The 22,979-nt window shown below is 34.1% G+C and overlaps 1 protein-coding gene across 24 annotated transcripts in view; it reads right to left on the reverse strand.

The window, feature by feature from the left end:
* Window positions 1-22,979, reverse strand: part of CEP290 (centrosomal protein 290) — an 87,221-nt gene that overhangs the window by 24,567 nt on the left and 39,675 nt on the right. For 23 of the 24 annotated variants that reach the window (NM_001308368.1, XM_070253582.1, XM_070253580.1 and 20 more), the window contains 15 exons: window positions 20,990-21,101; window positions 17,915-18,120; window positions 16,827-16,978; window positions 14,579-14,690; window positions 12,843-13,298; window positions 11,915-12,079; window positions 10,813-10,920; window positions 10,556-10,690; window positions 8,845-9,111; window positions 8,110-8,217; window positions 7,275-7,474; window positions 5,209-5,422; window positions 4,128-4,265; window positions 2,346-2,567; window positions 1,877-1,999 (listed from right to left, as the gene is read on the reverse strand). In NM_001308368.1, coding sequence (NP_001295297.1) covers window positions 1,877-1,999; window positions 2,346-2,567; window positions 4,128-4,265; window positions 5,209-5,422; window positions 7,275-7,474; window positions 8,110-8,217; window positions 8,845-9,111; window positions 10,556-10,690; window positions 10,813-10,920; window positions 11,915-12,079; window positions 12,843-13,298; window positions 14,579-14,690; window positions 16,827-16,978; window positions 17,915-18,120; window positions 20,990-21,101 — 2,718 coding nt within the window. Of the gene's footprint in view, window positions 1-1,677; window positions 1,712-1,876; window positions 2,000-2,345; window positions 2,568-4,127; window positions 4,266-5,208; window positions 5,423-7,274; window positions 7,475-8,109; window positions 8,218-8,844; window positions 9,112-10,555; window positions 10,691-10,812; window positions 10,921-11,914; window positions 12,080-12,842; window positions 13,299-14,578; window positions 14,691-16,826; window positions 16,979-17,914; window positions 18,121-20,989; window positions 21,102-22,979 lie in introns of all 24 variants that reach the window. The other variant, XR_011433434.1, reaches the window with a different exon arrangement.

A 22,979-nucleotide genomic window follows, 5' to 3' on the forward strand; every position in this document is an offset into this window, starting at 1 on the left:
TTTTACTTGTAGGGAAAGATTTTGTCTGAGCTAACATCTGTTGTCAATCTTCCTCTTTTTTTTCCCTCCCAAAGCCCCAGTGCATGGTTGTATATCCTAGTTGTAAGTCCTTCGAGTTCTTCTACGAGAGTCACCACCACAGCATGGCAACTGACAGACAGGTGGTGTGGTTCAAAGACCAGGATACAAACCTGGGCTACTGAAGCGGTGAAAACACCGCTGTCAGGGCTGGGTCTCCTGAATATATATATACATTTTTTTTTCTTTTTTTTTTTTTTTTGAGGAAGATTAGCTCTGAGCTAATATCTGCCACCAATCCTCCTCTTTTTTTTGCTGAGGAAGACTAGCCCTGAGCTAACATCTGTGGCCATCTTCCTCTATTTTATGTGTGACACCTGCCGCAGCATGGCTTGACAAGTGGTGGGCAGGTCTGCACGCGGGATCTGAACCAGTGAACCCAGCGCTGCTGAAGCAGAACATGCGCACTTAACCACTGTGCCACCAAGCCAGCCCCCTGAATACATATTTTACTATTAGTGTACCCTTCTGTGTTCTCATTTTTTTTCTAGTTAGTAATAATGTCACACACTGGTATGGACTTGATGGCTTGCCAAAGACTTTCACATATTACTTCATTTCACTGTCAAAATAATCTTGAGAAACTAGCAATGCGAACAGTATTATTTCATTTTAAGGAGAAATAAACTGAAGGACAGAAATTAGGAGTCCAGGCAAAGCCACAAGGCTATTGAGGTATTATGACAGGAATCAGGTTAGGAACTGGTATCCAAAGATTAGACCTACGACCAAGCAGGGAGGCAGTGAAGAAAGCAGTCTAGCCAAGTAAGAACATCTTGATCCTGCAGTTTTCACCAGCAAAGCTTCTGATAGCAAGTATGATGCGGCTCCATGCATACAAACGCAAACATTTTAACCAAAATTATACTGACACTGATGAATTTTCATAAGGAAAATATTCTTTGGAATATACTCTATTAAAACATTTTAATCTCATTGCCATTTTCTATTCAGTGCCATGAAAGAGACAATTTTCTTTTCTATTTTTGTGCTATTGAAATTATTTTACAGACATTGAATATTTTCTGGGTAAATTCTCCAACAAAAATTTTTCCTAACCATAGTTCCTCCACTGTAATTTTCTTCAGGGGCAAACATTACTACTAACACCAATATTTCCCAGGTCTTTTTTGATATTTTCAACGCTCCCAAAAGTCTTCAGTTCATTATTTATAACAAATTTAATTATATGTATTTTAGCCAATTTTAGTTTTTCTTTGGGTTGATTAGTTCTATCAGTACTTTTTATTACAAAATAGTTTACTAGTTAACTTGTAAGAAAATTTTAAGCAATTTTTCTCACATTAACAGAATCAACTTATGAGTAGGTGGGTTGATTATGACTTCAAATATATTCCAAATCACTTTGTTTACCCTGAAATAACAGTCCAGTCTACTGAAAGATTAAAAAGGACACATTTGGGTCAAGGTAGAAGACTAGAAATGTCCAGATTTCTTTCCTAAAGGTCAAAAGCATCAATCTATGTAAACAATTACATTGGGGGGAGGTGATAAATACAGTTGGATACGTAAGGTGTGATACTATAATGTCAGGAAGATGACACAGAGATGATGTAGTAATTTCTGAATAAGACTTACATTACAGGTGTCTCCTCAAGTAGATTGTAAATTCCTAAAGGACAGAAACTTGTCTTAGACTTCTCTACATTACTCAGTACCATTTACAGTATGTATTAGGTCCTACAATTGGCAGAGTGTACCACCTGTTCATCAATTATGTATTCAACCTAGTCTATCACTACCTTAAATATATTAATCAGTATGTTTCTTCACATACCTTTTCTTTCATAGGCTTTATTTCTGCCTCATCCATCTTTCTTTCCAGCTGGCTTTCTAGCTTTTTAATTTTCTTTTGGAGTTCTTCAATTAAACTTTGTTTATTATCTATCAGAGATTTGCCCTGAAAAATAAGATGTATTTTTACAAGTTAAAAAGTATCAAACAAAACACACAAAAATATTCCAATTACAGACACTTCCTGAACCTAGAGCTAACCATACTTCCTAAATGACACTATTGATATATAACATGGTAGTTGTTGCTGCATTTTAATAAAATATGCTACTCTAGAACCAAAAATACAATGGAGGGCACTGAAAAAATTAGCTACATTAACAAAGTGGTTTGAAAGCTAGTTTCAGCAAATATTATAGACAAAATTAAAAAGTAGGAATAAATTACTACCTATATATTATAAAAGACAATCTATCAGGCAGAGACATTATCATAATTTAATACAAAATTACCTGTAATCCATTTGTTAGTCTTTTAATTTGCCTTTTCAGTTCATCATTCTCTTGATCAATCTCACCCTTCTCTCTAAGCATTTTATTATAGGCTTTTTGTTTTTTTTGCAGTTCATTGGTTAAGTCATTCAAATTATCAGTTAGTGAGCTTTCTCTGCTTTTACTTGTTTTAAGAGCTTCTTTTAATTTTGAGAGATTTTCACTTAAATCCTCAACTTGCGACTAATACAAGATAAAGAAAGGTTTAATTCATGACTCTTCAAGTATCAATGACAAAAGCAAAATAAACAGAAAGTATACCATAAAAGTTTCAATCTAAGTTTTTAAGTACACAAGGAAAAAAAATAACCACTAAATACATACATTTTCCATTTTCATTTCAAATGGACCAAAACTATTTTGAGGAAAAAAACAAAACAAAACATGAAGAAACAGCCTAAAGCAATTCATTTTCAGCAAACACCCAGAAACAAAATTTTACCAAATAAGCAAATGTTTCATTATGATTAAATTAATTAAAGAAACAAGTACATATCAATGTACACAGCAATATTATAAATACCATGAAGCATAAGAGTGGCATAAAAAAAATCAGACTTCAAGTAGTTTCTAATTTACTTTGTAAAGACAGGACATGAAAGGGTAACTTGTAATAGTAGACAGTACAGATAAGCCACGAGAGAGGTCCTAGCTGTCCTACATAGTAACAGTGATGGGAATACTTGCACTTAACACACGTTTTGTTGAATAAATTATTACAGGCCAAAAAGCATTACTAATAACACTAATTGGAAAGTAGTAGTAGTACAATGCAGTTAGAAGAAAAACATTAAGTGTCCTTAGGGAAGGTGGAAGGGGAAGGCTTCAAGCAAAAGGACCTGAAGAATGTGAAGAATTCAGAGAAGATGACTTTTCAGGCAAAGAGAAAAATACTGAAAAAGAGATCAAGAAAGGGCCATTCCTGTTCATATTTTTATTTACTTAATGGGTTTTTACTGTCAGCTATGCTCATAATCTTGATAGGTACAACAAGAGATTTAAAAGATGTGAGAAAAATCCAGTCCCTACACAGTTTAATGGTGGTGAGGGGCACACGCAAATAAATCAAGAGTAGATCAAAATTACCAACAAAATAAAACAGATAAAAATAAGTATTTAATTTTACTCAGAATAAACTGTATGAAATTTTGTTTAAAGAAATTTGAAAATCATTATGAAACGTTTTGGGAAAAAAATGTTTAAATCACCAAACCAAATGATCATGTAAGAAAATAATAATACAGTGTCAAAAAGAAAATAACTTCAAAAGAAGCTTCGGAGCCTGGCAGCTCTATAGATTAAATGTCAAGGACTCCATGATTTTCCTAAACTTTCAGGGGAAAAAAGAGGAAAACTGATTAACTCATTCTATAAACTAGCAAAAACTAGATAGAAAATTCTGATAAGGCAAAAGAAAAAAAACAAAACAAAAAAATCTAAACACTTCTCTCACTTGTCGACATAGAAGTAAAAATCCTAAGTAAAATTTTCCTAAATTTAATTCTATTAGGAAGTGTAGCTTATAATGACCTATCCTTTGCTAAACTTCAAGCTATTAATCAGTGCATGAGTGCAATACAGATACTTATTGTTCAAAACATGTGTATGTATGCATATCTATCTACCTATAATTCATTAGAATAAATCCCCTATTTATTATCAAAATTACTATATATCAAAGTAGATTCTCTTCCAAAGGCAATTATCAGAATTTTTTATATTAATATATGTGTTGATTTTTACCTTTAGCTCTTTAGTATGCCGATCAACAATTTGTTGAACATTGAGATTTGCCTCTTTCTGAGAAGTTGCAGAAATAATGCGTTCTTCAGCTGCTGCTGTCATTTCTGCCCGGAGTTCCAAAAGTGCTCGACTAAGTGCCTAAAAATTACAACATACATAAATTTTCTTTTGAAAAGTTTATATTTTATACCAGCGATATGTAATACAAAAAATAAACAAGTTTTATTACTTTCAACTATTTCCCTAAAATGCTATGTGTTTAACCAAACATAATTCACAAACAACCCAACTTTTTCAAATGAATTTCCTTTAGTAAGTGTACTCAGTACTTTCCAAATTGAGGGTGAGGGTGAGAGTTCATAGCCTCAATAATTTGGGAACTTAGTATTAAATCAAGCAATTTATATCACAGAAACCAGGTATGTTTCAAATATTCAAGGTTTGACATTTATCTAAATTACTTATGAAGCACAAACTTCCATGTGAAATTAATTGAATGTAAATAGACAAGGAAAGTTACAGGATAAGAAAAGGCTTAAAATTTGCCAATAAATTTCACAAGCTAGCATGGAAAAATGGCAGCACCTTCTAAAACAACTGAGTAAATCAAATCTGAGATAAATTAAAAAACTAATAAATCAGATAATCCACCGACCAACTCCTTCTCATAAAACTCTCTCTGTGATCTTCTTCTTTAATCCTTCCCCCTCACTGCCATATCGCCCCCTTAACCCCCAAATTGTTCAATTATCCAAATTGCTCAAAATAGCCTCAGTAGCATGAAATCCCAGTAGAAAAAGAGAAGAAATAATGGAATTAAGAGTTCCCCTTATTTCCTACAGATAACCTACAAATCAGATCAATGACAACATAAAAAGATAAACTGGACTATACCTGCATTTAAAACACCACCAATGAGGCTATTTAAAAGGATTATCTTGAAAGACCCTGCTTAACAGCATAAGATAAGGCTCATACTTTTTATTAGAACAGAGATGTTCACTATCATCTTTTACAAGTCTTCTCTAAAAGCAATCTACCACAGGTAGTTCCTAAATGTTGATAATTTTCTGTTACTTACTTTTTGTTGTTTCTCTTTTAAGGCTAATTGGCTCTTTAGCCGTTCTACTAGATTTTTCATTGTAGTTGTTGGAGCTCTTGAATTTGCTTCTTTTTGAACCTGAAGTTCAGATTTTAAATTCTCTGTCTCCTTTTGTGACTGGGCCAGAAGATACCTTAAATCCTCTACTTCTGCTTTCACTTTTTTCACTTCATCTGCATGGGTTTCTTGGAGACTAATATAAGCAAACATAGGTATTTAATGGAGTGGTTGCTGCAATTAACACTTTGATTGATATAAATTTTATAAAGAGCAAATTATTGGTACTAAGTATCCTTACAACCTAAGTCTTGACTGAAATCAAAAAGAACAGTTCTTCATTCCACTTAATGAGTATTAAACTTAACATAAAATAGACCTTTTTCTTCTAGTTTCTGTCTACTATTTTTGGCAATGATTACATCAAGTAATTTGGTGGCTCTAGACAAATAACACAGACAATGAACAAAACAGTACTTTAAATACTACGTCTCCTGCAAGATGTGACAGCTTCCTCTATGTCAATGGCACTATTGATGTTTTTACTGGATAATTCTTTGTTGGGGGTCGGGGGCTGTCCGGTGCATTCTAAGATGTTTAGCAGCATTGCTTGCTTCTACCCACTAGATGTCAGTAGTACCCCCTAGTTGTGACAATCAAAAATGTCTCCAGATATTACCAAATGTCCCCAGGGAAAAGAAGGAGAGCAAAATTACCTCAGTTGAGAACCACTGCTCTATATTGTCATGTTACAAAAACAAAATATAAACTTTCACAAAAATCACTTGTGCTATTAATTTGTTTCTGGTTCCAAAGCTATCAGTATTATATCCCTATCTATAACTAATATTTATATCTATATATATGGAAGTAGACACAATCAATAGACTTAATTAATTCAATTAATCCCTCTGTTCATTCAGCTTCATAAGTCTGATACTCTGAATTATATCCAGTTCACTGTGCATATGGACATTGTATTAATAAGGTCATCAATATGGAGATTAAAATTATTAAACTTTGATCCATGAGAGGAAGATTGTGTTAAACCATGAACAAGTGTTAAACACTCTGAGACTTATTGCTCTAGCAAAAACTTAAGTCACTTTAAGCAATCATCAAATTGTGAAAATATACGGTTTTACTAAAGCAAACATGCAGAACTATAATTTCCTGAGACACATTAAAATATGTATACCAATGTGCACACAGAGAATAAAAGTATAATTTTAGGCTAACATGAAATGGTAAGGTATAAAACAACTACTCAAGTATTTCATGTGCCAAAAAATAACATACACAAGGTAATTTCAAAGGATGATTATTTTCTACACCCACTCACTTGGGTAAGTGAGTAAAGAATCAAAGTTCTAATAAGAGCTTCCGAGCTGGAATGGAATTATAAGTCAAGTAGTTAAACTTTCTCATTTTTTCAGATACGAAATTGAGGCCCAGACAGATAGTTCTACAATGACGACAAAATATATAACTATAAACCTATTTTAGGTTTAAAAATCTGTATTCTGATAAATTGGTTGAGCAATGTTTGGAATCTCTAAACGAGAGAATAAATGCTATTTATTATGCCTCTATTGTGTGCCAGAAATTGTTGTAGATGTATCAACAAAAGTTTTATATTTACGTTACTCTACTATTTTCAAATTACTTTCATATAACCTTCATATAATCACCCTGAAAGAGCCAGGGTAAGTACTGTCATTTCCATTTTACAGATGATGAAACCTAAGCTTAAAGAGGTTAAAAACAAGATTCTGAACAAGAATCTGGGTTGGCTCTTGAGTCAGACTGACTAGACTCAGACTGCGGCTTTCCCACCTCCTCCTAGGCATGTTACTGAGTCTGTGGCCTAGTTTTCTCCCTGAAAAACGGGGAGAATAATAACCTTTGTCATAAGTAGTCCTGAAGATAAAATAATACGTATATGTAAAGTTTTTAGAACAGCACATGACATAGCAAATGCTTATATTTATCTTCATTATATCATTATTACTATTTGCCTATTTTTACAACACATTTCTAAGACTTACCGTAATTTGGTACTTTCAAATTCTTTGATTTTTAATTCAGTGATTTCTTTTTGTCTCTCTAAATCTTGAGATACTTTTTTCAGTTTGACTAAAAGTGAGGAGAGAGAGTCATCTTGTTCTGCTACTGTCTGTTCCATCTCAGCCAGACGAAGAAAATGCTTGTTGGTGGGAACTGGAGTAGGAGACTGTTTTATTAAATCCTATGAAATACAGATAAATTAGCTATGAGCATGTACAACTCAATGCCATTCTTATTCTCTAATTTTAATTTGGTTTCTCATATGATCAACATATAATATTTAATCTAAAATTTAATGATTTAATAGGCAATGAAGGCTCAAAGACAGGAAATAGAGATCTTATTCTTTGTATTCGTAGTACCTAACAAAGAGCCTACATGCAGTAGAGGATCAACAAATGTTGATTGAATTAATAAGCTGGGCTCAAGGATGCTAAGGTTTGCATGTTAGGAGGCGAAAGGTCATTTCACATATACAGAACACAAAGATCAAAAGAGGCAAGCATAAACTCAACTCAGAACATGAAAAGCAGTTAGATATAGGTAAACTTATAAAGAACAGAATTTGGAAAGAAAGACTGAGGTCAGATCTTGGAAGGCTCTGAGTACATGGCTAAGGAATATACACATGACTTCATAGGCAGCAGTGAGCTACTAAAGGATGTGGGTATAAGAATGATCAGAACTGTGGTGTTTTTTAGATTATTCCAGCTACAAAAGGTAGGATGGCTACTACTAAAAGAAAAAAGAGCTAAATTTTCAATTATATGGTCTCAAAAATCAATAAAGAATAGAACCAAGTTCTCAGAATCTTACCCAAGCCGTTTGTTTGAACTTATGGAGTGAACTATCAGCCTGTAGTTCTAATTTATGATGAAGAATACGAAGGTCTTCCTCATGTTTCTTAACAATCTCTCTTTGTTCCTGTTTTACAGCAAAATAAAAACTATGTCTTAAACTACGATTTAGAGAAACTCACATTCTGAAGACCTTAAATATTTCATTATCTTTAATCTCCCAAAATCCCTACGAGATAGGGAAGGAACAATATCTGTATGTCTGTATTTATACCAGTATGAGTTTCCCCTAGTACATGTTCAAGTTGACAAGTCCTGCCTTAGATCACAACTTATTCTTAATACCAGAATAAAATGTATCCATCATCTTTTAACTTGTTTCTAGAAAGTTTTTTAAATGTTAGATTTCCCCCTTAAAGTTCTAACAAATATGGTTTTCACCGATTACTAGTGTGATAGACTTCATCCTAACTTACTGTCTCAATCTTTACCTATAAACTCAATTGATAGCTTTCAAAATCATATGGTTTCCCATGACAGCTAGTCTGGGTTCGGTTGTCCGTAAGAGAAAGATACACACACACAAACTGCCAGTTTTACTGACAGATCTGTAATCCAATCATGTGAAAGTAACAATTCCAAAATAGAATCCTATGAAAGCAAGAAATGAACTACACTTCAGGGCAGAATATTTGGCATTTGACTAAAAAACATGATAATAAATAAAATAGCAAAACAGAACACAATAAAATACCTCTCTGGCTTTTTCCAGAAGACGCTGATACTTCTTTAACACTTCTTCCTTGTGATTTAACCTTGCTTGCATGTTTGCAATGGTCTGATGGGCAATTTTCAATGTGTGATGAGATTTTGGTTCCACCTCTTTTCTGCCAAGCTCAGCTATAAGCTTCTCTCGTTCTGCAGTGGCAGGCAATCGAAGCCTCAGTTCAGTGATTACTTTGTCTCTTGACAGAATATTTTGCTCTGCTGACCATAAAGCAGATTCTTTTTCCTTTAGCTTCTGCAATGATCAAATCATAATAAATTACTAAAGTTTAATTTTCTTTTAAAAATGCTTCGTCTCAATTTGTCAGATTAGATATAAGCAAAAAAAAGAGTTTCACCTTATTTTTCACATCACAGTTATAATAGCCTAATGATATTTAATAAGATTAATTATATTTCTTGTGACAGCAGTTATCTGCATGCATATTTTACTTATAAGATTATCACATGTGTTAGAAATTTCATTGTTATGACGAAAATAAAATTTAATTGAGGTACTTTATTTAGACCTTGCAGTTTTAGAACTAGAAATATGTGGTCATGCTCGATTTAGAAAGGAAATAACTAATCATTCCTTTTACTTCGGTCCATTGACTATCAGAGTCCTGGAAGAGTAATCCATAAAAGTCAGCTATAAAAAGTCACTATAAAAATTGGAACTTTAGTGGCCCAAGTCAACGAACCATTTTATAAAATCTGCAGTTTATTGAAACAAAACAGAGAAAGTACTTACTCTCCAATAGGATTAAGGCAGTTTCTTTTCTTTCTTTCTTTCTTTTTTGTTTTTGCTGAAGAAGATTCACCCTGAGCTAACATCTGTGCCAACCTTCCTCTATTTTGTTTGTGGGTCATCACCACAGCATAGCTGCTGACAAGTGGTATAGTCTCGCACCTGGGGACTGAACCCAGGCCACTGAGCACTGAACTTATGCACTAGGCCACAGGGCCAATGCCTAAGGCAGATATTTTAAATCAAGTAACTCAGTGGCAATTCATATAAATGACAAATATTACAATTACTGAAGAAAGTCTGTTTCCTCAATTGAGTAAAAATGTACACTTTAATTTGCAAAATTATTTTTAGATGTATTTACAGTTAATATGTTTAAATGTAAACTAAAATAAAAATCATATTCAATTTACATTATTTTCTGTACAAGTTAACAAGGAACACAGATTTGATCCCTATTAGTCAAATTTAAGACCTAAATTAAATTAAGAAATAATTTCTAGCTTACCTTCAAATCCCTTAACCATGCACAAAAAAGCATGAAGCGAAAACTGATTCATAGAGTACACAACATGCACTTCAAAATAAAACATAAAAATAAAGAAGGATGAAAGAAAACAATTCTTGATGATACAATGGAAAGAAACACAATGCTCATAAAGCTACAATCAAATGCTCTTTTTTGGTTCCTTTCATGCTCACTACTGCTGATCAGTGTGCTCAAAAGTAACAAGCAGTGATTAAACGTTTTGTGAATTCAGTTAGCCATATCTGCTGTTCTTTATTGGCTATTACAAACATTACAACATTATGGGAGAGTAGAAAAGCAGAGTGGAATTAGCAACAGATTCATCATCCCATGTTTTGCCTTCATTAAAAAGTATTATTTAGAAAATTCCACAAACATACCCAATAATACACTAATCAAAATGCAATTTCTTTTAATCACCTCTTCTAGTGATTTGCAAGTTGCCCGCGTTTCTAGGATTATGCGAACATTCTCCTTAATTTTTCTTAGAGCAATCTCAAGTTGATTTGGAAGGGGCAAACTCGGGTCTGGCATTGATCCTGTAGCCTCTTCAAACTGTTAAGAAACAGCATTTTTTTTAAAAAAGAAAGCAGTTGCAGCAGTCAGAAGAATATTCATTTTCACAACTGTATGACAAGACATAGTTAAACCCCACTTACATTTGAAATCATTCATACCTTTTGTGCTGCGTTTAGTATTTCATTTTGCTGACGGTCAAAAATGTCTAGTTGACGTTCCAGCTCAACTTCTCTTTGATCCCAGGCCATCTGTCTTTCTTCATGAAACTGAAAAAGACAATTTGTTCCAAACACACACACTCTCACCAGGCATCTAACAGGAATTTTACATACATTTTCTTATTTAACCCTTACAACCACCCTCTGAGGTCACTATTCTTATTCTCATTTTATGGAAAAAAAGAAAGCAAGCTCAAAGAGATGAAGTAACTTGCTTAAGATCACAGAGAGAGGCAGACGTGGAGTCAGGATTTCACTTCACCCATTCACCCATCCATCCTTCTATCCAAAACATGTTTAACGATATGTACTATGTGCAAAGCACCATTCTGGGCAATGTGAACATAGCAGTGCACAGGACCAACTCCCTTTCACTATGGACCTTACACACTAGTGAGAGGGAGACAGTCAATAAATAAACAAGTAAGTATGTAATATGCCAGAGGGGGATGAGCACCATAGAGAAAAATGAAGCCAGGTCTATCTATTCAGGGAATCTTGATGATAGGATTTACTGTTGTATACTGGGTGGCTGGTAAGGCTTCACTGATAAGTTAAGACATTTGAGAGAAGACCTGAAGGCAGTGAAAACATAAACAATACAGGTATCTAAGGGAAGAACAATTTAAGTGGAGGGAACAACAAAATTTCTGAGACAAGCAAGCATGTGCTTAGTGAATTTTGTCTGCCTTCAAAGCATATGTGCTTTATTCTACACCAAGCTGTCTTCTCCCACTCCACCAGTGAGAGCCAGCAGAAACTTGTAACCGCAAAAAGCCAAATAACTAATATCAAAATGAAAATTAACTTAGCAAATAAGGTTCCTCATGGATTGTTCCTCTTAAGTTTAAGACTACTATTACAACAACTGAATAAATAAACATGGATTTTTAGAATAGCTTAGAAAACAAGAAACAGAATATTTTATAATACAGTAACAATGGGAGTTATATTCAGTTAGGAGAATGATGTACTCACTAAGGCAATGTTTTTATGTTTAAAATCTTAGCAACAAAACACCAAAATAAATATAAAATAAAACCTTATTCTGCTGCACAATTTCTTCCTCCAGACTGCTTATTGTATGCTCATATTCAGAAATAATATTATTTAAATATTTTATTTCTTCTTTATCCTTGACTAATTCTCGATTTAGTTTAAGCTCTTGAAGACGAAGTTCTTCTATTTTCATATGCCAATCGATTACCTAAAGATTTACAAATTATATATGCAAACGTAAATGCTATATAAATAAATAATATATTTCTCTATTGATCCTAATGACTTTAACTGAAATTAATGGACATTCTATTATAAAGTAAGATATAAGATTATCTTTGGTTTAGCCACATGGCAAAATTTACTTAGAATTTTCATAGACTTTCCTAAGAATATGTATGATCTTAACATAAAACATTCTTCAAATTATGTTTGAATGTATATCTAACTAACATTCATTTTAACTTATTCATTTACTTTCATATATTTGTTGGGCACTTACTTCTAGCCTAGACATAAAATTTAGTTGCAAGATTATTATTTTTTATTTAATCCCTTCCAAATGAGGGTAAAGTAAAATTTCATTAAAAAATAAATGTGGGCCTACAATTTGTAAATAATTTTAAACAAATAATTATGAAGAGTAGAATTCAACTGATAACCACTATAATGTTTAAGAATAATTATAATTTGTATTTAATTAATATATATGAACTTCTCCAGAGTGTTTAAAACTCTTTGATATTATACAATCTAAGTATTTCTACTAAAATCATTGTTTAGAAGAGTCTCTTTTTATTTTTAGAAATAAACATCCCATAGCCGAAACTCCTAATTTATCATATCTACATTAATAAATTATAATTGGAATTTTGGTCATATATTAAGCATTTTTCATACAGGCACATATTAAGAACTTAAAATTATGATGTAGGTCTTTTGGAAATACTGAACTTAAAATCAATGTTTACCTTTTGGGCTCCCCTGGCATCCTTTAAAGTGCTTATTAACTCTTCCAGCCCCTTTAACTTCAATTCCATCTCCAATGTTTTGTTCTCCATACTTCTATGTTCTTGTTGAGAATTTTTCATTTCTTGCATTATCTTAAGTTTGTCATTTTGTAATTGAATCATTGTTTTAGAGAACTTTTCCTGTTGTGCCAAAGGTAAAGCTCCACTGAACTGTCGTCGCAGAGACTGGATTGTTTGGCGCAGATGCTTTGCTCTGTTTCTGCCCTCCAGACGGGCGTAATAGAGGGCCTGTTCTTTCTCATCGAGTTTCTGCTCTAAGCGCAAATTACAGGTCTCGGTCTTCCGCAGTTTAGATGTAACAGACTCCAACTTACCAAGAGCAGCAGCCTCACTAATTTGAAGAGAGACAATGTGTTGGTGCAACTTGGCAATTAGTGCCTTTTCATCAGACTGTGCCTGATATTAAAAAGAATACATATTTGCAGTAAGTTTCAAGTTTCTCCAACAAAACTTATCATGGATTTAAAATCACAAGTTAGTAAAGAAAGTTTAAAACAGTGTAGTACACGAGATCCTACAAAAATCCGCTCTTGCTGTTTTTTTAAAGACTGGCACCTGTGCTAACATCTGTTGCCAATGTTTTCTTTTCCTCCCCAAACCCCCCCCCCCCCACGCCGCCCGGTACATAGTTGTATATTCTAGTTGTGAGTGCCTCTGGTTGGGCTATATGGGACGCCGCCTCAACATGACCAGAGGAGTGGTGCCATGTTCGTGCCCAGGATCCAAACTGGGATCTGTTGGCTGCCGAAGCAGAGAGTGCGAACTTAACCACTCGGCCATGGGGCCAGGCCCTAGCCTTGCTTCACTACAAATTACTAAAAATTTCTAAAAGAAAAAAAACCTAGACAAAACATACTTATAATCCAAATCTGGCATCTAACTAAATAACAGTTGTAATATTACTGTTTTTTGGGTTATTTTGGCGAGGAAGATTGGTCCTGAGTGAACATCTACTGCAATCTTCCTCTTTTTGCTGAGGAAGAGTGACTGCCCTGAGCTAACATCTGTGCCAATCTTCCTCTTTTTGCTTGAGGAAGACTGATTGCCCTGAGCTAACATCTGTGCCAATCTTCGTCTTTTTGCTGAGGAAGACTGATTGCCCTGAGCTAACATCTGTGCCCATCTTCCTCTACTTTTCACATGTGGAACTCTGCCACAGCATAGCTTGATGAGTGGTGTGTAGGTCCACGGCCAGGATCTGAACCTTGATTCCCGGACCGCCAAAGCAGAACATGCAAACACAGCCATGAAGCCACTGGGCCAGCCCCTGCTGGGTTTTTCTTTTTTGAACTTCTATATGTAATAAGTAACAATATTGGTATAACATTAATGTGGACAATTTTTTTTTAATCCTAAAAAAACTTATAATGTGAGGATATGTGAAAAGCTAAATATAAATACAAGAGAAAATACTGTTATGAAAGATTTACTATTTCTCTTCACCGTCTTAACTTTGATCAGCAGCCAGCACAATGCATTTGCAGGCATTTAAATGCTTTTCCGTATTATGAATGGTTTTTCAAATTAAAGAGTTTTCCTAATTAGGTTACAATTAACAAGAATAGGAGCCTCTATTCAATACATCCTCTGATTAAAACTATAAAATCACCCCAAGATCTAATGTGAGTTTAGGAAAATGAAAAGAATCCACATAGCAGATCGAATACTGCACATACCTGATAGTCCAACAGCTGCATCCTGATGGACTCAACTTCCTTTTCTCTGGATTGTTGCTGCGCAGTCAAAATTTCAACTTGCCTTTTGGCAATATCAGAAATCTCTCTCAGTCTAGAAAGTGATAAGATATTTCAGGAATGACTAGGTACATTTTCAAAGTAAATACTAGAATTTTAAAAATTTCTAGAAAAGCCATTGGTTTCCAGCATCTTTTCTTTGTGTGAAATACTAAAGCAAAGTTTCTTAAACTGTTTCATGAAACATAATTCCATGAGAAGCTAACAAGTGTTTTGTAAAAAAATGCCATTCCCAACATCTTTCTCCCTTGAAAATTCATAACATATAGTATCATACTAAATGTTCTGAGAAGTTCTAAAGTAAAAACACATCTCAAACTGCGTATGTACATAGCATTGTCCAAAGGTATATGGCCAAAGAACTCCTCTCCCACACCTTTCTCATAAGACACTAATTATCATAGTTTGGCATAGCATGAATAAGGTATTAAGTAGGTTTATTTGATATAATATTCCAGTTAAGAATACAGAAATTCAAACTTCCTAGGTTCCCTAGGTGGAGTAATGTGTGTTTTGATTTATTTTAAATTTACAAGTTGTCAGAAATGTGGGAAAAAACCCAGATTATACATTTACTACAATTAACCAAAAACAGGGCTAAGTCATTAAATTTCCTATTGGACTACTGTGATAAGATTACACAGGAAAAGTAAAATGCATTTTACTTTGGGCTGCAATAATTTTAGTTCAATGTGACAGATACATTAGGTTTCCTCACTGCCAGTTATACAAGTTTTGATTAATTAAAATATAATAAAATTTGGGCCGGCCCGGTGGCGCAGCGCTTAAGTGCACATGTTCCACTTCAGCGGCCTGGGGTTCGCAGGTTCAGATCCCGGGTGTGGACATGGCACCCTGTGGCAAGCCATGCTGTGGTAGGCATCCCACATATAAAGTTGAGGAAGATGGGCACAGATGTTAGCTCAGGGCCAGTCTTCCTCAGAAAAAAGCGAAGGATTGGCAGCAGTTAGCTCAGGACTAATCTTCCTCGGAAAAAATAAAAATTAAAATAAAATATAATAAAATGAATAATTATAAATCAGTTTATTTATTCTAAAAGATGAGGTCCATGAGGTGAAAGGAAGAATTAAAAAAGGAGTCCTTCATAGTGAAAAGGGCTGGGAATGACTGACAGTCTCAAAAGGACTATCAAGGCTCCAAAAAATGGCTGTAACTGGGGCTGGCCCAGTGGCACAGCGGTTAAGTTCACACTTTCCGCTTCAGTAGCCTGGAGTTCGCCAGTTCGGTTCCCAGGTGCAGACCTCAGCATGGCTTGTCAAGTCATGCTGTGTCAGGTATCCCATATATAAAGTAGAGGAAGATGGGCATGGACATTAGCTCAGGGCCGGTCTTCCTCAGCAAAAAAAGAGGAGGATTGGTGGAAGATGTTAGTTCAGGGCTAATCTTCCTCAAAAAAAAAAAAAAAGGCTTTAACTTTATGGGTAAGCCATAAAACCTTTTTTACTATTTGTGCTTGACAGATCAACTCAGGATCCTTAATACTTTCTACTGAAGTAACATAAATGACAAAGAGAGTGAGTACACAGCATCCACCTGGCACATAGTATTTACCCCTTACATCTATTTTCTGTTCTAGACTAATAAACTGTTTCTACAAGTAAAACAAAAATAACAATGCTACTTCAGGGTTTTTAAATGTAATTATATGAGTTAATACATGTTTAATACCTAGCACAAGACATAGTAGATAATAAATGTAAATTGAATCAAAATCTGAATTTTTCATCAGATTTTTATAGCAAGCTTATGAGACAGGTAGAAAAGGTACTATTACTCCCTCAATAAAGTGAAGAAATTCAAGTTTAAATAAATTAAATGGCCACCATTATTGCCTCCAAAAAAAATTAGTATGTTGAAGAACTAGACCTTATAGGGTCTTGATTTCAAGTTCAGTACTTTCTGCAATATTATCCTTGGACTCTGAAAAATGAATCTGGACAAGTGAATCTTAGAAGTTATTTCTTCTTCAATATTATTATTTACACTCTTTAAAAATCAATCTTAATATTTTTTAATCCTGTTCTTATGAAAAGAAACCTGTATCAAGTGCCACTAAAAATATTACCCCTAAACCACAGTAATTAGGTTTCTTAAAGACAAATTAGAGTAGCTGCATCTACAAATGACTAAAACCTTTGCAGGCACTTACTTTGACACTTCAACTTTTAGTTCCATTTCATGCTTTTCTAATTCTAGAATCCGTTGCCTATCAGCATCACTTACGGTCTTGCTCACACTATCAGCTAATTCATCTCTTAACATCTGTTCCACCTTCTGCGCTTCCAAGTTGATTTTGGTGAGCTAAGAAAAGGTAACAGAAAGCTCAGAAACATCAGTTTTTGGCAAGGTTTTCCTTTTAATTTAGCTTTTAGTGTACTGCCGTCCTCTTTACTTTTATTAGTTCAGATACTGAACTCGGTGTGAAGTATTAAGAATAGATTGAAGAGGGTAAAGAGAGAGACAGGAACAAATTATAAAACCTCTGGTTACATGCCAACGCACCAAAAGTCAATCCTATTAGGCAATCACAATCTAATAATATTTGAATCTCTGACAGTCTTAATTTGCTTGGATTGCAATATACTCATGGTATTTCACTTCAAGTATATCATCTATAAATAAATCTAAATGAGTTAAAATCTTATTAATATATATTTAGCAACTGTTAAAATTAACAAAATGACGTACATGCTTTGAAAAATATATAATTCTCAAGGTAAACAAACAAGGGTGCTACTTCAACATAAATTGTTGAATATTTTCAAACTATATTTACTGCCAGCTAATTTAATAATTCTGACCATATCAAAAAAGTCTAAAAGCTCCTCTTTGAATGCAAAGTTCCTGAGAGCAGAGACTACTGTGTATTTAGTTTCCTATATAACCTCAGCCCCCAAACAGTGTCTGGCATTAACAGGTACTCAATAAACATTTGTTAAACGAATGGATAGTAGTGGAAAGCAACTCCTTTCTTAAGCAAATAACATCTTTTTGTACATTAAGTCTAATAATATAATGCTGGTGAGAAATAAGCACGTATTCACTGATATATGTGCTTTCTATTTAAACACTTCAGATTTAAAAATATATCTTTCTTCATTTATCCATTACACGAAACACAAGCACTATATTAATATGCTACTTCAGAGATACCAACAAACCTCTTCCAATAATACAATGTCTACCATGACTAATTCTTTACTCTCGAATTGTATGATAAAAATTATGGTATCAAACCTCAGCAAATTTAGTTTCCAATTCAAAATTACGTTCTTCCATTTGCTTTAATGAAGTCCTCATGTGTTCGTACATTTTTTGAGAATGTTCAGCCCGCTGCCTTTCGTTTAATTCCTTCATCTCCAGCATAGTGATTTTTTTGGAAATAGAGACAATCTCACTGTTGGTTATTGATTTCTTTGCCTTATCCATGTTAGATTCATTTCCTATGTGCAACAATACTTAAGTCAATCTCATGCTGTTAGTATCAAAGTTATAGCCTAGATAATTTAGACACTGTATATAAGGAACTACGGTTCCATGGAAAACACATGAGCCTTTCAACTATGACAGACCTGGGTTCCAGTCTTACTCTGTTACTTGCTGTCTGTACGCTGCCTATCCTGTTTAATCTCACTGGAACTCATATTTTTCCCCAATCAAATGGTAATAAAAATTATTCCTCATAGGATTATTGAAATAACAATGTAAAAGATGCAGAGTAGGGGATGTCACATGTAGAGAATCAAAACAGAGGGTAAATAAATATATTTTGTTAACTGAAAGGCGATAAACTGTCTAAGAAGTAATACAGTGAGGCAACACTACTTTGTGCATATAAGTGCAATAACTTTATTTTTAAAGCCTCAGAGTCAAGCTGAAAAGTAAAACCTAAAACCATATGATTTAGGGATTTCACCAAATATCTTCTTTAACAATAAATATTATTTGGCCTTTGTCTACATCTAATATCAAATATTTTAAATTCTCTTATTAGTTATTAATCCAAATCTGATAGACATAGTAGCATGACTTCTCTTTGTACACAAAAGTCTGTGGTTAAATGAAAAGAGAAGAAAAAAACCTCCAATTTGTCATGAAAAGGCATCATGTAGGACCGTCATTACTTAGTCATTTGTTGAGGAGAAAACCTAATACTTTTACTTTGTCTAACAGGCATGCTCCAGGAAAAAAAAAATTTGGTAAAAGTGTTTTATTTTTTAGAGAATCAATCATATGTTCAGGGAAATCAATTATTTTAAGGAAGTAAGCAATGATCACTTTGTAAACAGTCTTTTAAAACACCAATAATGCCCTCTCCTATTTCTAGCTTCACAAGCTCGAGTTTTATAACCAAGTTTCCTCAAAGAAACATGTATTTTTTGAAAACAAACAAACAAAAAATCTGTTCTGGTGTCTGCCTCGGTTTTAAGAAGTACTTCATTTTGTTCTGTATGCATCTTTAAATAGACCATTTTAGAAGAGCTGCTGCAAGCAGTGATCAAGAAACTAACAGTTAAGAGATCACTGAAAGCAGCGGAAAGTGTTAGTAAACAAGTCCATAACGGAATAGAGACTCATTCAGGCAACCGTAAGCACCATGAAAGAAAAAGAATTGCACTGAACATAAATATCCAAAGAGCATAAAACCCCTTTTCCATTCTGTTCTGTGCTACACTCTGACAGTGAAGGGAGGCCGTCCCAAGGCCAGCAGCAGAGGAGCCACCTATCTGCTCCTGTGAGAGAGGGTGGAACACAGAGCCCAACACCAACCAGCTCCTGGATGAGAAAAGCGCTTTTAACCAAAGATATAAAGGCAACAGAAAATAAGAAAAGCTTTCAAAACTTCAGTGATATAAAGCCATGTATGGGAGAGATTAAGGCATTTGAAAATTAAGGAATTTCTTTATGGAATTCAGCACTTATTAAAGAGATATAAGGCAAAATGCACTGAGAACTTACTAAAATTGTATGTAATCCTCTTTTTTATATCGTAGTTTAAATGGTATCTTTCATGTAGGAGCTACATGGTAGTCAATTCACTTTTAATCTCTTAATGAATTAAAAATTACATTTCTAAAAGTAGCCTTTTTTTTTTTTTAAAGATTTTATTTTTTCCTTTTCCTCCCCAAAGCCCCCCAGTACATAGTTGTGTATTCTTCGTTGTGGGTTCTTCTAGTTGTGGCATGTGGGACGCTGCCTCAGCGTGGTCTGATGAGCAGTGCCATGTCCGCGCCCAGGATTCGAACTAACGAAACACTGGGCTGCCTGCAGCGGAGCGCGGGAACTTAACCACTCAGCCACGGGGCCAGCCCCTAAAGGTAGCCTATTTTAGACTTCCCAGTGTTAGGCCTCTCCTAAACTACATGTTTCAATTACCAATTTAAGAAAACAGCTCTATTGACTAACAGAAACCCTGAACAGCATTAGAGCTCTAAGGTCTAGAAAACAAACAAGTAAAAACATCTTATCCAAAGCAGAAAATTTATTTGAAAATTATAAAACACAACGCTGGTGAGATAAAGTTACTTAAATGCCATAAACTAAGACAATTATTTGAAAAACAAATACGGAAAATCCTAGTAGGAGCCACTAAGATTTTAATACCCTCTAAGAAAGTAATATCTCTGTTAGATATACATGAAGATGTTCATTGCAGCACTATAAGCAATAGCAAAAATAAGAAAACCTTGTGAATTTAATCAACTACAGTAAGATACTGCATGAATAATTATATTTATAAGTATGATGAATAAAACATGGAAATATTTTGATATCTACTAAATGAAGACAGCATATAATAATATGCATATTAGAATTTAAAGCAGATAAAATACATGAGCATGTATAAGATAATACAAAAATAATACAGTAGTGGAACTATGGCAATATAAATTCTTTTCAAATTTTTTGATGTTTTATGGTGATCTTTCAATTTAAAAATATCAAATGATGTATTCCTAATATAACTTTACACAGTGAAAGAACTCATAATACTGTCATTAGAATATAGGTATTTCAAAATTATCAACAGTCTGATTGTCACATGGTTCAAAATAGCTAATGCTTAGTCAGAAATTTTTAACGTATATGATTTCATTACGAACAAATCAGTTTAACAACTGAAAACTAAATTTTGGTAGAGATTAGTACAAGATGCTATTCATCAACTGCCTTATAAATTAAACTGCTAGGCAGAGAGTTCATTTTTATCAAAATACGTCCTTTTCTTCTGGTATAGAAAAGAAACTTTACATGAAAAATACTCACTATTAGATCTTAATCATGCTATATTATCAGAGTCATAACACTTACCTAATTTAGTTTCTTGTTCCCAGGCTTGTTCAATAGTGTGAAGTTTTTCCTTGGTAATCTCCAATTCTTTATTTAGAGATTCCATTTGCTCTTTTAGGGATGTATTTTCACACTGAATAAAACAGAAACATCACCAAGAAACTACACTGTAATTTAGACTAATATCACAGAAGTGACACTGTCTTAACTTTCTGTAATATCTCCTAAAACTCACAATCCAGTGTTTTTTTAACAAAACTAAAAGTTCCCCCACATGTAATACATATATAGATATACATACATACACACACATATATAAAATATTACTTAAAAATAATCATCAAGAGCTTGTGGATGCAATACATCGCCCTAAACTTCTGAGTATTGGCTTCTGTCATGTTCATTCTGGCCAAACGGGAATACTCAGAGTTGCACAACCTTCACAAACCAGGGCTTACTGCCCTCACTCACACAAAGAGTTGCTGAGTATGCCTAGCATGCCATCAGTGACAGGTGCTGAAAAGAAACAGAAAAAATTCTGGCTTCGTAGTCCTTACCACGTGCTGTGTGTGTGGCAGGAGTCGGGGAGGGTGTAGAAGGCAGCAGACAGTAAACTGGTTAAGCCAACAAAAAATTCATTAAAAAGGTCAAGATCTAGAAACAAACAAAGAGCACAGATCCAGAGAATAACAAAAGGAGGTATATCCAGATAGAGTGATTAAAAAAGGTATTAACCACTGAAGAGGTGGTATTTAAGCTGAAACCTAAGGTATGAGAAGGTGCCAGTCTTGACGAGAAACCAGCCCTGGAAAGAACTGATGTACTGGTAAAGCCAGATGCTCTAAAGCAGGAAAGAGTTTGCAGGGTTGGAGGACTTGAGCAAAGCGAACAAAAATAAGTTTGGAGAGTGGTATAAGATAAAGCTGAAGAGGTAACAGGGGATCAGACCAGGCAAGGCAAGGTATTATCAAGATAAAGAACTGGAATTTAACTTAATGTATAGTAAGAAATCATTTAAAGATGTTAAAGAGGAAGTTTTAAACAATCATTCTGGATGCAATATGGAGAATAAATAAATAGGTAAATAGAGAAAGATATTTCTCGGAGTGCATGTTGGATATGACAAATTTGAGATGCCCTTCAAACATGAGGTGTAAAGTAGGCAATGCCACACAGTAGAACAGAGCTCTGAGAAGTCAGGCGGGAGACATAAATGCAGGAATTGGCACATAAGTATAACATTTTAAGCTTTATTTATTCTTTCTTTTAACAAATAGAATGCTACTATGTGCCAGGTATTCTGAACACTGGACTTCAACGGTAAACAAATTCCATCCTAGATCTTGTGTTTTAGTGGAGTAGTTGGAAAATAAGCCAATACATAATATAATATCAGGTAGTAAGTGTTGTGAAGAATAATAAAACAGAGTAATGAGGTTTTTCAAAAAGGGGAGGTTATGATGAAAGAAAGGCAGAATAAAGGAATGAAATGTGACTTTCTGGTAATATGCACAATTACAGCCCAGTTCCAGATACTGTAAATACACAGGAGAAAAACAAAAGAGGGGTTAGGGTGTTTTAAATATCTTTCTACCCTTTTTTCCCTTACTTCCAGACTCTTTCAAAGGATAATTCTGGTCTTGCTCCAGATCCCACTGTCACCCCCACTGTCACTCGTGAGGTACTGCACCCTCACTTACGGTCACTCTCATCTAACCTTCAGTCATTCTCTCCCTATTAGCTCTAAATTTTTCTTTCCCTCTCCCCTCAAACTTCACTGGTCTCCTTAATTTAAAAAAAAAAAAAAATTGATAAAACAAAACAAATTCTCCTCATGATTCTCCCTCAATACATTTCTATTTCTCTTTTTTCTATTATCAAATTTCCAGTTTTTCTATTGCCTTATCGCCCATTCAGTTTTTGTGTTTTCTTCTCATCTGCTCTGTTTCTTATATTCTGAAATTTGATTTTCATCACCTTTATTCTCATGACACTATAATCTCCAAAGGCA

Source organism: Equus caballus, chromosome 28 (assembly GCF_041296265.1).
Source record: "Equus caballus isolate H_3958 breed thoroughbred chromosome 28, TB-T2T, whole genome shotgun sequence".
In the NCBI taxonomy this organism is placed as follows: domain Eukaryota; kingdom Metazoa; phylum Chordata; class Mammalia; order Perissodactyla; family Equidae; genus Equus; species Equus caballus.